The sequence below is a fragment of the Carassius gibelio genome, chromosome B4, assembly GCF_023724105.1.
Source record: "Carassius gibelio isolate Cgi1373 ecotype wild population from Czech Republic chromosome B4, carGib1.2-hapl.c, whole genome shotgun sequence".
NCBI lineage: Eukaryota > Metazoa > Chordata > Actinopteri > Cypriniformes > Cyprinidae > Carassius > Carassius gibelio.
Window position 1 is genome coordinate 28082113 of NC_068399.1, and position 13591 is coordinate 28095703.

The window sequence follows — 13591 nt, forward strand, 5'->3', positions numbered from 1 at the left end:
TGATGATGAGATCACAGTGTCTGTGTCTGGAGCATCTTGATCTTCATCCTCATCCTCATCCTCAACCTCATCTTCATCCTCATCCTCATCCTCATCCTCAGCGCTACTCCCATTTCGCTTGTATTTTTCTCATTATTTCCAGGTCAGAGGCGCGCGCTTCCTGTGCGGCGCGTGCGCGTGGACTGAAGATGGCCGCAGATGGAGGCGCTCTGAAGGATATCAATGAGATTAAATCACAGTTCCGGACCCGCGAGGGATTCTACAAGCTGCTCACCCTCTCGGACTCTCAGCAGCGGGCCGGGCTTCCGCGGGGCCCCTCGGCGGGTGTCACGGTGGGGCCGGGCGCGGGAGCGGGTGGCGGCGCCGGTGTGGGGCTGGTGCAGGGGCAGGGGCCCGGGGCCGCCGCTAACTCCTCTCCGGGCTTCCTGCCGCCTGTGCGGGTGTCGATGGTGAAGCTGAAGCCCGAGGACCCCAGCGAGGACTCGGAGCGAGTGTGTTTCAACATCGGCAGAGAACTGTACTTCTACACCTACACCAACATCAAGAAGGTACGAGCGTCTCTGGATCTGATGGACGGGTGTGAATGACAGATCCGCTTCAGTGTAACCGCGAGATCCGCTGTGTTTACATTCAACAAACACGACCTCGGAACATTTAGCAGATGAAAACATTGTTCTTTCAACGTCCAAACCTACAGATTGATTTTTAAATACATTCATATGTTATACAATTAATCATTACAATGTTGCATTTAATCGTTTTGTAACACATTATGCGAACGTTACTTTTAAATGTTCTTTGAACCAAGTAGCAACATTTAAAAAACCTGAGATGAACACCCGACTCAAATGTTTCAGGTAAAAACATTCCATGATTGTTGCATAAATATTGTCGCTACCAGAGTTATAAAGTCTAATGTAAAACTGATGTACATCCTGTAGATCATGGAAGAGATTCTTTGTTTAAAGCGTGCAAACCACAGTTCAGCTTTTTATGAATGTGCAATCACATGCTAAAATAATCTAAAACTATAAACATTAAAAAGACCAAATACTAATAAAATGGTTTAAAAATAAAATAAAAAATACAACAAAAGCAACAAAATGACTAAGATGTAAGTAGTAAAAATGTTATGTAAATTTTAGAAGTAAATTGAAATGAAAATGAAAAATAAAAAATGAAGACTAATTAAAAAAATTAATAAAATCTTAATGACAGATATAACACTGCTGTTTCTCTCTGTTTGTGTGTGAATCTATGTGTGTCTGTGTGCGTGCGTGTATCTGTCTGTGTGTGTGTCTGTACATGTTTGCATGTATGCATGTTTGTGTGTGTGAGTGTGTGTGTGCATTTTTATTTGCGTGTGTGTCTGTGTGCGCATGTTTGTTTGTTTGTGTTTGTGTGCATTTTTGTTTTTGTGTGTGTGTGTGCTCATGTTTGTTTGTTTGTGTGTGTGCATGTTTTTTTGTTTGTGTGTGTGTGCGTGCATGTGTGTGTGTGTGTGTGCGTGCATGTTTGTGTGTGTGTGCGTGCATGTTTGTGTGTGTGTGTGTGTGTGTGTGCGTGTGTGTGTGTGTGTGTGTGTGCAGGCAGTGGATCTCAGTAAGCCCATAGACAAGCGCATCTATAAGGGAACTCAGCCCACCTGTCATGACTTTAACCAGTATTCGGCCACAGCTGACAGCGTGGCTCTGATCGTGGGCTTCTCCGCTGGACAGGTGCAGTACCTCGACCCCATCAAGAAGGAGACCAGCAAGCTCTTTAACGAGGAGGTGAGCAGATGAGTGTGTCTCCTCATCATCTGTCATGCTCATTCACACCTGATCAAAGCATCGCTGTATCAGATGATCACCGGAGACTGCTGTTTACTGTCCTGAACACACCATACACCACATCCTAGTGTTCATGATCAACATGTTTTTCATAAAGAATAAACTGAACAATTCAACATTGTAAGTATTTTGTGGACAGAAGCAGCACAATCCTGTTCTGAATCTCAACCCGTGGCTGGAGGTTTGTCAGATCTGTGTGCGATATTTAAGAAGCTCCTCATGTTTCTAAACCAGTAATATGAAAACAGGAACCCACTTTAGATGCTTCCACAAACAGCCGCACACATTTGGTAATTTCCTCGTGGCAGTTGAATTTGTCAATCTAATGGAACGCAGGACCCCTTCAAACAAAGAGCTGTGACTCAGGATCTCTGTTATGTGTCCTTGTTTTATAGCAATATAACGTAAAGTTGAACTGTGTTTGAACTGAACAGGTAACTTCAGGAAATGATGTGGCTCTTATTAGTTCTTCATGTTTAGCTGAAAAAAATCTCTTTATTAACAGTCACTCCATTTGGCTCATATTTCAGACCAATAATAATATTTTACCCACAGAATGAACGATTATGATTTTACACAAGACATAATGAAGGTGAGATATGTGTAACGTGACATTTATTTTGATTTTGAAGTGCTGTGTTTTAACAAAGTTTGGGGTTTGTGAGATTTTTAATATTTTTCAATGAAAGCTCACCAAGGCTGCATTTATTTGATCAAAAATACATTAAAAATAGTGAAATATTATTACAATATAAAACGGCTGTTTTCTGTGTGAATCTGTGTTAAAGTGTAATTTATTTCTGTGATGCTCCGCTGTATTTTCAGCATCATTCCTCCAGTCTTCAGTGTCACATGATCTTCAGAAATCATTTCAAAACATTTCTGAATATTATCAATGTTGAAAACAGTCGTGGCTCTCAATATTTCTGTGGAAACTGATTTTTCAGGATTCACAGATGAGTAGAAAGTTCAAAAGAGTAGCATTTATTTGAAACAGAAATGTTTGTAACATTGTAAATGTCAGTTTTGATCGGTTCTGATGCTGATGGCGTGTAACATCATCTCTCTCCAGAGGCTGATAGACAAATCAAAGGTGACGTGTCTCAAATGGCTGCCCAAGTCGGAGAACCTCTTCCTGGCGTCTCATGCGAGCGGTCACCTCTACCTCTATAACGTGGAGCACCCGTGTGGCACCACCGCGCCGCAGTACTGTCTGCTCCGGCAGGGCGAGGGCTTCTCCGTCTACTCCTGCAAGACCAAGACGCCCCGTAACCCGTTGCTCCGCTGGGCGGTCGGCGAGGGAGGGCTGAACGAATTTGCCTTCTCGCCCGATGGCGTTCACGTGGCCTGCGTCAGTCAGGACGGCTGCCTGCGCGTCTTCCACTTCGACTCGATGGAGCTGCAGGGCGTGATGAAGAGCTACTTCGGCGGGCTTCTCTGTGTCTCCTGGAGCCCTGATGGGAAGTATCTCGCAACGGGAGGAGAAGACGATTTAGTGACCGTCTGGTCGTTCGCCGAGAGTCGTGTGGTGGCGCGCGGACACGGGCACAAGTCCTGGGTCAACGTCGTAGCGTTCGACCCGTTCACGACGCACCTGGAGGACGACGAGCGGATGGAGCTCAGCGGGAGCGAGGAGGATCTCCAGCAGGGGGCGCTGCACTTCGGCCGCGTGCGAACTAGCAGCACGCTCTCGCGTCTCTCGCGACACAGCTCCAAAGGAGGCGCTTCGTCTGTGACGTACCGCTTCGGATCCGTCGGCCAGGACACACAGTTCTGTTTGTGGGATCTGACAGACGACGTTCTGTATCCGCGGCTTCCGCTCTCCCGCGCAATTACGAACACATTCGGCCCTACGATTCCTAGCAGCACGGCGTTGAGCGGAAGCAGCGGAGTCGAAGGTCACCATCATCCCTCAAACCCTCATCAGACGTCAACGCTGCCACTGCCTTTACCTCGCTCGCTGTCGCGCTCCAACTCCCTTCCACATCCCGCCGTCGCAAACACCTCCAAGAGCCAGGGGGCGACGGAGAGCAGCGGAACAGGCGTGAGCGCTGGCACAGGTGGAGGAAGCACACCGTTTAGCATCGGCCGCTTCGCTACGCTGTCGCTACAAGAACGCAAATCAGATAAATCCGGGGTGGGAGGAGAAAAGGAGCACAAGCGCTATCACAGCCTCGGGAACATCAGCAAAAGCAACGATAAGATTAACGTGGCGCCGCGCAGCTCCCGGCTAGATGGCGCTAAAGTGCTGGGAACCACTCTGTGTCCGCGGATGAACGAGGTGCCGCTGCTGGAGCCACTGGTGTGCAAGAAGATCGCCCACGAGCGGCTCACCGTGCTGGTCTTCATGAACGACTGCATCATCACGGCGTGTCAGGAAGGACTCATCTGCACTTGGGCCAGACCCGGGAAAACAGTGAGTCCATGTGAAAACAGAACGTCTCAGTGGTCACGGTTATACAAGTGTTTTTCCCATTTAAAAAGACTTTGTTTATAAGAGTTATAAATCATGGACCAAACCAACAAGCTATACTTTAAATGTAGGGATTTACTTTAAAATAATTTTCACTCAGAAATTGCTAGTAAATTTAGCAAGTGTTTACAAAAAAACAGCAACACATTGAATTAAATGTGAAATTTTGAAATATAAAGACTAAAATAGTATTTTCTTCATTTTCTTCAATGTGCAGAAAAAAATCTAAACATTAAAAACTTTGATATGAAGCGAAAAAAAGTAGAAAATTGGACAAAAAGACAAAAGTTAACAGGTTTAATTTAATAGTGATTCTTAATAGCCACTGAAATAATACTTTTAAAAACAATGGAGAAATTTTAGAAAGAATAAAGGTGTTTTCTAGTAAAAATCTTCAATTACATATATTTTTTTAAGTTTTTGTTTAAAGACAAAAATAATAACGTTTAATAAAAATAAAAATGTAATTGATTTGATATATATCTCCAAAAGTCACTTCATCACTGCTCTCAGTTTAACTCATGTTTTTTCCGGTCTGTGTTTCCACTAGCTCCCGTCTCAGCCGCTGTCAGCACAGAACGGAAACTCTCCGAGCGGGACCGTGGTATAGCCGAAGCCTCATTCCCACATTCCCAATTCCTGTGTCTGCATCCAGAGCCGGTCCATCACAGCGTTACGATTCACCCGTCCACTGTATCCCCACCAAACCACACACTTGAGCTTAAGTTGCACATGAACATAAACACACCCCGGGACCATGATGCACTGCTGCGACGCACCACGGCTCTCTCCTGCAGACGGACTTTGCAGAAACCCTGCTGGCTTCATACACTGCAAACGCCACGGCCCTTTTATTTCCTATTTATTTATTTGATCATTGAGTCTTCTATTGTATATATTCAGACTATTCTATAACGGCAGAGGACATGTATTGAAATTATGAACTCAACTAATTAATATATGAAGATCCTATATTGTACATAGTGACAGATGCATTGAATGTGGATTGACGAGTTCTTGTTCTAGTGTGCTAGTGCTTTACATGTGGCGATCTGGCTGAGAAAGTGCATCCTTTGCTTTGGCATCGGGCCTGAACTGAGAGTTACGTGCATTTGTTCGACCGCTAGACTCGAGGTATCTGCTTCATAGATTACAGATGCTAATAGAGAGGTCAGGTTAGTGGCATCTAGAAATGGTGTCAAATGGTAGGCCGGGTATATGAACCTTAAAAGTGAGATTTTCTATATTTACTAAGTTTTTGCTAAACAAACAACGTCACCGCATTGTTGGCATTCTCACGTGACTGTTTAGAGCTAGTCCAACCTGAAAGCAGATCTCTTGAATTTTGCCTTGTTGAACGCAAGACTGTGGAAGCCCGTTTTTGGGTACACAATTAATAAAAATAAAAATGGTTATTGCAAATTTAAATGAAAAATCTCCCAATTAAGAAACTCCCAATTCTAACTATTTTCTCACAATTCTTAGAAAAATTTAATTTTATCTGTGGCGGAAACAAAAAGGTGCAAGGTGTAGAGTAATTATGTAATTTTAAGGAAAAAAGTCAGAATTGTGAGACATAAACTCAGAATTCCAAAAAAAAAATAAACGTTAAGAGATATAAACTAAGAATTCTGAAAATAACAAAAGTTTAAATTACGAGATTTAAGATAAGAATTCTCAAAAAAGGTAAAATTTGTGAGACATAACCTAAGAATTCAGAAAAAGAAAAAAGTTAAAATTGTGATATAAACTCAAAAAAGTCAAAGTCACAAGATATCAATTCAGAATTTTGAAGAAGAAGAAAAAAGTTACAATTGCAAGATATAAACTAAGAATTCCAGAACAAAAAAATTGAAACTGCGAGATCCCCAAAAAGTCAATTCTGAGAAAAAAAGTTGCAGTAACCTTTTTTTTATTATTATTCCCTGACAGAAATGAGCTTCCATACAAGTCGAATGTAATGAAAGGGAGAAACTTCTCTGTCATTTAAGCAGCACATTTTACCATGGTAGCACGGAGTAGGTGCTGTTCCTTACACCTGCTATGCCTCTTGCTAAATTTTGCACATTTACAGGTTGATTTTAGCTCACTGGAGGGACCATTTTCAGGAGTCCGGATTACTGAGAGCCAATGTGAATTGCGTTTTTAGGGTTTTGTTGTGCAGACTTCTCAAAAGGACAGTGTCATATAATTTCTACCGACGTATGTGAATCAGTTCTTGCCATTAAGCGAAGCAAGAAAACAAAATCAATGGATATCACATACACTGTCAGTCATTACTGTTCAAATTGTCACCAAAACCAGTTTCTCAAGCAAGTTCTGCAATGTTTTGAGATTCTTCAGTGTTCCTGACAGTGAACTCACACCTTAAGGATGGATTATTTTCTCACAAGCTCTTATTTAAAGCATCTAAATTCTCAAACCAACTGATAGCATTAAATTGGTTGAATAAATTGGTAGCCATATTTGAGGACACTGAGTCTTTCTAGATGTCTGTGAGGAACCACACAACATAACCTGGTCTTTTAGGTGATTTTACTGGTTTAAATGTGGTTTGGCTGCTTTAGTGATCCCGGCATGGATGTTTCTTCTCCTAGAGGCAGAACTTTGCTTGTATTTTAGACAAAGGCCAAGCTAATGAACTCCTATGCCATCATTCCCACCCAATTACAGGACACTATGTGTGTTAAAACAGTGTTTTAGCTCTGACGGTATGTATGCTTGACACTTAGTTCTCATTGTTTATGTCTTTTTGTAAGTGTTTATTGTTCATTTTAATCTCAGATATTTTGGGATTTATGTTTTGTACGGCTGTAGCATTGTGATTGTCTTTACTGTTAACTGGAGAAAATGGACCAATTAGTGGATGTTGGAACGTTTTATTGTGTGCTTTTTTAATGCCATCCATTAGGTTAATTTTTTGCTACTTGCACTTTTTTTTGCAAATGCATTCAGTTCTGATGGATCTTTTGTCTTACTGTAGCGTGTGAATCCTAACAGATGGAGGCATCCAAGAGCGTCCCGCTTCATCGACGTATGAAAATGGATGATTTCGGTGTAGCTTCCATTCTTCCACACTGTTTTTCTTTAAAATCGATTATCTTCCACTGCATGTGATTTCATTTAGCACACGGTTATATGCCTGAGTCTGGTGACGTGGCCAACAATATCACAATATCCAGTTTGTATATGGGAATCTGTTATTAAAACATCAAATACTCATGCATCTCTTTGTTATTTGTTATCACGTATATCATCAGTTAACACATTTAAAGGAAAAGTACACCCAAAAATGAAAATGTGCTCACCTTCAGTTAATCTGAGATCAGGATGAGTTTGTTTCTTCATCAGATTTGGAGAAATGCAGCATTGCATCCTCTGCAGTGAATGAGAGAACACTGAGGGAAGTAAGTGCAACTCGAGTTGTCTGTTAAACGTTTTCAGCTATTGCATGGTTCATTCAATATGCAGAAGATATCGCAACCTGTCAGTAGTATGTAGTAACTGCTGAAGTATAAAAACCTTTGTCTTTGGTGAATGTAGCCATATGGAGTTGTATTTATAAAGCTGGTCTATCTGCCTCTGGTAAGACTATTAAAAATCACATTTGAGCACATTTTAGGCAAGACAAAAGTCATTTGATTGTGTTTTAGAGTTGGTGCAGTGGTTTTAAATAAGTTGGTTCTTTCACAGATTATCATGACCACTGACAAACAAGAATTTCAGGTGAGTTTGAGAAATTAAATTCAATGTTTATTCTAGTTTCACCCTTAAGTTACACCCTTCTGACTGTCCTACAGATGCACAGGAACAGATCCCTACAGGACACAGTTAACGGAAAGCTTGAGGATGGAGCTGATGTTGATGACAAATGTGTTGTACAAGTCCAGAGCAGATGGAACAACATCCGTAAGTACTCTAGTTTAACTATTAAAATCAGGATACATGATATCACTAGATCTTTTAGCGGAGGATGGCACCAACCAATCTGATTCCGAAATTAAGTCGAAAAAATGTCTTTAAGGCAAGGCACTGCAGGCAAAATCGTTTAGTTGGTTACACTTTATCTATTTGCGTCTGTAGATTTCTATTACAGTACATATATTTAGACTTCAGCAGCACTTACACAAACCAAAACTTAAGAGTTTTATTCCTCTCTATATTCTGAGGGTTTTACTGAAGGGTTTGTTCATATATCATTCACAGCTGAAAATGCATATTTCTAAATGTATGGTTTTTTTTCTACACTTCTGCAGCACTTACACCAAAACTTAGGGTTATATTCATATCTATATTCTGAAGGTCTTTACTGGAGGGTTTGTTCATATATCATTCACACTCATTTATATAGCATTTTATTCCTAAAAACATGCTGAAAATGCATATTTTTAAAGGCAGTAAGTTTGTTTCTCCACTTCAGCAGCATTTACACACACCAAAACTTAGGGTTATATTCATATCTATATTCTGAAGGTCTTTACTGAAGGGTTTGTTTATATATCATTCACACTCATTTATATAGCATTTTTTTCCTAAAAACATGCCGAAAATGCATATTTCTAAATGTATGGGGGGTTTTTTCTACACTTCTGCAGCACTTACACACACCAAAACTTAGGGTTATATTTATATCTATATTCTGAAGGTTTTTACTGAAGGGTTTGTTCATATATCATTCACACTCATTTATATAGCATTTTATTCCTTAAAAACATGCTGAAAATGCATATTTTTAAAGGCAGTAAGTTTGTTTCTCCACTTCAGCAGCACATACATACACCCAAACTTAGGGTTATATTCATATCTATATTCTGAAGGTTTTTACTGAAGTGTTTGTATATATATATTGTTCACAATCATTAATACAACATTTTATTCCTAAAAACGCTTGTATATATTTTTTTTTCCTGGCTGTTTACAGTATTTTCTGATTTATGCAGTGATAAAAAGAGAAATCCTAAATCCCCACAGTAAAAACCTTTGACTCTAATATGTCAACAAAATCAAACAAAAATTTTGAAACTGACCTGACGCATTTCTGCTCTGGAAATGTTTTCAGATTAGTGCATATTTAAGTAGACAGTGCCTCATTTGCAAATTTAACCATTTCAGAAAACTTTTAATTTTAAAATTATATCTTTATACATTCTGATTAATCAAGTCAGGAAATATGCTGTTATCTTATAAGTTAATATTTTCCCTATTTGCCTATACTCTTGTTTTAATAGTTTTATTGCAATGTCAATTGTTTTAAAATAAGCCTCAGTATGATAATGTGTACAGTGGTTCAGGCTGTTGATTTTGTGTGTGTGTGTGTGTGTGTGTGTGTCAGACCTGTCCCTGGTGTGTGTTCTGTTGGGCATCTCTCTCATAATGATGCTGGATGGCTGCCGGCCCTCCTCCGAGTCGTGGGTTCTGCTCGGTTCTGCTGGAATCCCGATCTGGGACTGGACGTCTGTGTGTGTGGTGATGTTCTTCACTGTCCTGCAGGTGGCACTCTATTATCTACCTGTGGGACAGGTGACAGAAGGCAAGATGGGCTGCGATGGAAAGCGTTTGAAATACAAACTCAACGGTAAGAGAAAACTCCATATTCAGACCTCAAGCGTTTCATCAAATTAATATGACAAGGTGAATGGGAAGATTCTCAAAATAACAAATTATTTGAAATTAATCCCGTGGTGGGAAAAACAACGATTTAAATCAAGAAAAGTTTTGAAAGTACTTATTTTGTAAGATGTATATAGGACGACTTTTACCATTTTTATCATAAGTGCATTCAAATAATCTTTTATAGATATGTCAAATTTACAATGTCATGAGACAACAATTTTTATTAGAATAAACTTTAAGGAATGATTGGTGATCAACTGATGGTGACAGGGTTGGGGCGTCTGTTGCAGGTCTGCATGCGTTTCTCCTGACTGTGGTTCTGATGCTGGTTCTGTGGTTCTCTGGTGTTCTGCGGCCTGGCGCTGTGATGGACAGGATCTTCTCTCTGGTGAGCGCAGCTATGGCCGTCTCTCTGGTCTTCAGCCTCATGCTGTTCCTGTGTCCAATCAGAACACCCTCCTCCGCACACGTGACCTACAACAACACGGGTACGATCCGCACCTCATCTTATCTGTCACGCCTGAGGTCAGAGGTCATGTGTGTGCTTGTGTTGTACAGCAAAGCGCCTGCTGAAGTTTGTTCTGGGTCAGAGCATGGACCCTCGTCTGGGCATCATCGACGTCAAGCACTTCGTGATGGTCAGGGTTGGGTTTATCGGCTGGGTGAGTCTGAGCAGATCAGGATTCTGCGCTTGTCAGATGAGCGGTCACTGAAGTCTGTGTTGGTCCTGCAGGGCATGATGGATGTGAATTATCTCCTGACCGCTATAGAGACGAAGAACTCGTCTCTCTCTCTGCTGCTCGTCATCATCTTTCAGCTCATTTACATACTGGACTTCCTCATCGATGAGGTCAGCCGAACTGGTTTTTAATCTTGAAAAGACTTTTGAGATGGTGTGTGATGAGATGCATAGTCCAGATCTAATCACATGTTTTGTTGCGCATCCAGAGATTTATTTGGTGAATATTAAATGATTTGCTTAGTTGAACATAATGCACATTTTTGCACGTCTTGCCATTTGCATCCATGCATTTTCTTATGCAGTATCTCAAAACGTACATGAAAATATGTTGATGTAAACAGTTGTTTGTATTTCATGTAGTATGAAACCGAACAATGAATTGTATTTCTTGTATTTCTGGCCAGGGCTCTGTTCTGACGACCAAAGAGTTCACGGACGAGCCGATTGGGTTCATCATGATTCTGGGCGAGTTCATCTGGATCCCTTTCTTCTCCAGTCTTCCCGTTTACTTCCTGCTTCAGAGGCCCAATCACATCCACTTCCTGTCTGCCGTCCCCATCTGCCTGCTCTTCGGTAAGCTCACATACTATGATATACTGCAAGATGTAATGTTCTTTCTCTCTTTCTTTCTATCAACTTTATCTCGATTTCCAATTAAATGAAGCAAGTTTATGCTTAAAACAAGAAAAATGTGTGTCAATGGCATCAGAAAAGTCAGGTAAAACAGGAATAGTTGTCTGTATTTGTACTCTTTGAAGCACAAACTCGCTTGATTTTGATCAGTTTTTCACAAAGCAAGACTCAATGTCTTTGTGATTGTTGTAATTCTCAGTGCAGTTTATGAACAGGTACAGGCTTCCTGATTTATTACCTGTCCAACGAGCAGAAAGATGGTTTCCGCAGAAATCCCAAGGATCCAGCCTACGCTCGTATGTGACCTCTTCACATCCTCATTCTGCTTTCCTTCAGTTCTTCCGCTGTAAACACAGTTCATGAATGCATGTCAGGAAAGCATTGAGCTTTGCATCATCTTGAAGGAGATGTGAAGTCAGGTCGCTGATGATGATGTCAGTCTCTCTCAAAGGTCTGAAGACGATCCTCAGCCCGGCCGGAAGCAGTCTGCTGGTGTCCGGATGGTTCGGATGGGTCCGGCACCCCAATTACTCTGGAGACATCCTGATGATGTTGGCCTGGTGTCTGCCGTGCGGTACGGTTAAAGAGCAGAGCTGCTTCAGATGCGTTTGAAGGCTTTGTGCCAGCAGTGCACGAGTGATTTACCTGGTTTGTGTCTCACGCAGGCTTCAGCAGTGTTCTGCCGTACTTGCCAGCGCTGCAGTGCTTTCATTTACTGAGGCAACGAGCCAATGAGATCGAAGAATCATGTCTGAAGAAGCACAGTGACGCCTGGAGAGAGTACTGTCGACGAGTGCCATACAAACTGCTGCCTTACGTCTACTGAACATCCCATGAACCTCATCAGAGCAGATTTATTATTCCCAGCGGTGTGCATCCTGTGATCATGCACTAACCCATGACATTTAGTTTTGTTTGTAGAAATCATGTATTAAGGTGTATTCAGAGATATTGAAAAATGAAATAAACTTTTTTTCTGTGTAATTTCCTATTTAATTTCCAAAAATAGTGTTTGGGGAAAAAAGAAAAAAATAGCAGCCTGATAGTGGATTAATTTATATTTATAGTGGAGTCAAAAATAATGATGTATATGTGTGTATATGCTAAAACATTAATGTACACAATAATTGCATTGTATTTAATTATTTATAACTTAAATGTTAGTATATAGTAATTAAATCAATCATAAAGCTGTTCTGCAAAAAAAAAAAAAAGATACTTAGTTATTTTGTGTTTTCAAATCTACATTTGGAAAATGTTTTGATCTGATGGTCATTGGGGAAAAGAAAATCACAGAAAAACTTTTTTTTTTTTAATTAACAAAATGTACAAATTGCAATGATTTTAACGGCAGGACCCACTTTTGTTTGAGACTATTTCCAGTTAAGTTATTAAAAAAGCTTTAAAAACAGTTCAAATATATAAGTGATTTATTTTGACTATACCAATTTTTCTTCTTCGTTTAAACTGCCACTTTCTGTGTTTATAAGATGTTCTCAATAAAAATAGCCTAAATAAAAAAAGTGATAGAGCTTAGTATAAAAAGTAAATACAAAAAATACAATATAACATTATACATGTTTCACAATCAGTAGCATGTAAATATCCTGATAGATGGAAATCTATCGCCAAAGTAAACATTATTTACATTTATTTAAACCGTAATCTAAAGTGTATGCATGTCCATACTAAGTATTTGAGTTCTGACTGGCTGTTATAGTAGTACAATGACAATAAAGACACGAGAATAGTGTTTTTTGTTGCCAGGTTTTTACAACAAAAAAACGCCCACCTGCAACACAAAACTAAATCAATTTTTCCACCCCTGCTGCCACTCCAGTTGGCAGCAACGAATTAAAGTTTATGGCCAATTTGAAAATTTAGGAGCATGAAACTTTTGTGATTCGCAAACCCGCTCCGAACTCCCAAACTGACTCAAATGATTCGCGATCCCGCTTTGAACTCCCGAACTGACTCAAATGATTCGCGAACACGCTCCGAACTCTCGAATTGATTCAAATGATCCGCGAAGCCGCTCTTAACTCTCGAATTGATTCAAATGATGCGCGAACCCGCTCCGAACTCCCAAACTGACTCAAATGATTCGCGATCCCCATAACTGACTCAAATGATTCGCGATCCCGCTACGAACTCCCGAACTGATTAAAATGATTCGCAATCCCCAAACTGACTCAAATGATTCGCGAATCCGCTTTGAACTCCCGAACTGATTCAAATGATTTGCGATCCCCAAACTCCAATAATTTACAAAGTATTAATATACTGTAATATTTTTGT

The 13591-nt window shown here is 40.5% G+C and overlaps 2 protein-coding genes across 2 annotated transcripts in view; both read left to right on the top strand.

The window, feature by feature from the left end:
- The window catches only part of LOC127956233 (WD repeat-containing protein 20), a 7544-nt gene extending 19 nt beyond the window's left edge, over positions 1-7525 (top strand). Inside the window, exons 1-4 of the mRNA XM_052554047.1 lie at positions 1-548; positions 1590-1772; positions 2905-4248; positions 4856-7525. The exon at positions 1-548 is cut by the window's left edge and continues 19 nt beyond it. Of these exons, the coding sequence (XP_052410007.1) occupies positions 1-548; positions 1590-1772; positions 2905-4248; positions 4856-4915 (2135 nt within the window). The 3' untranslated portion in view covers positions 4916-7525. The remainder of the gene's footprint in view (positions 549-1589; positions 1773-2904; positions 4249-4855) is intronic.
- Positions 7526-7851: 326 nt separating this feature from the next.
- Positions 7852-12277, top strand: LOC127956247 (delta(14)-sterol reductase TM7SF2-like). The gene is made up of 11 exons (XM_052554073.1): positions 7852-7890; positions 7999-8031; positions 8106-8214; positions 9638-9880; positions 10209-10406; positions 10477-10580; positions 10652-10768; positions 11065-11233; positions 11509-11589; positions 11745-11867; positions 11959-12277. Exons 2-11 carry the CDS (start codon positions 8005-8007, stop codon positions 12117-12119), a joined length of 1332 nt encoding a protein of 443 aa, XP_052410033.1. The 5' UTR covers positions 7852-7890; positions 7999-8004; the 3' UTR covers positions 12120-12277.
- The last annotated feature ends 1314 nt before the right edge of the window (positions 12278-13591 follow it).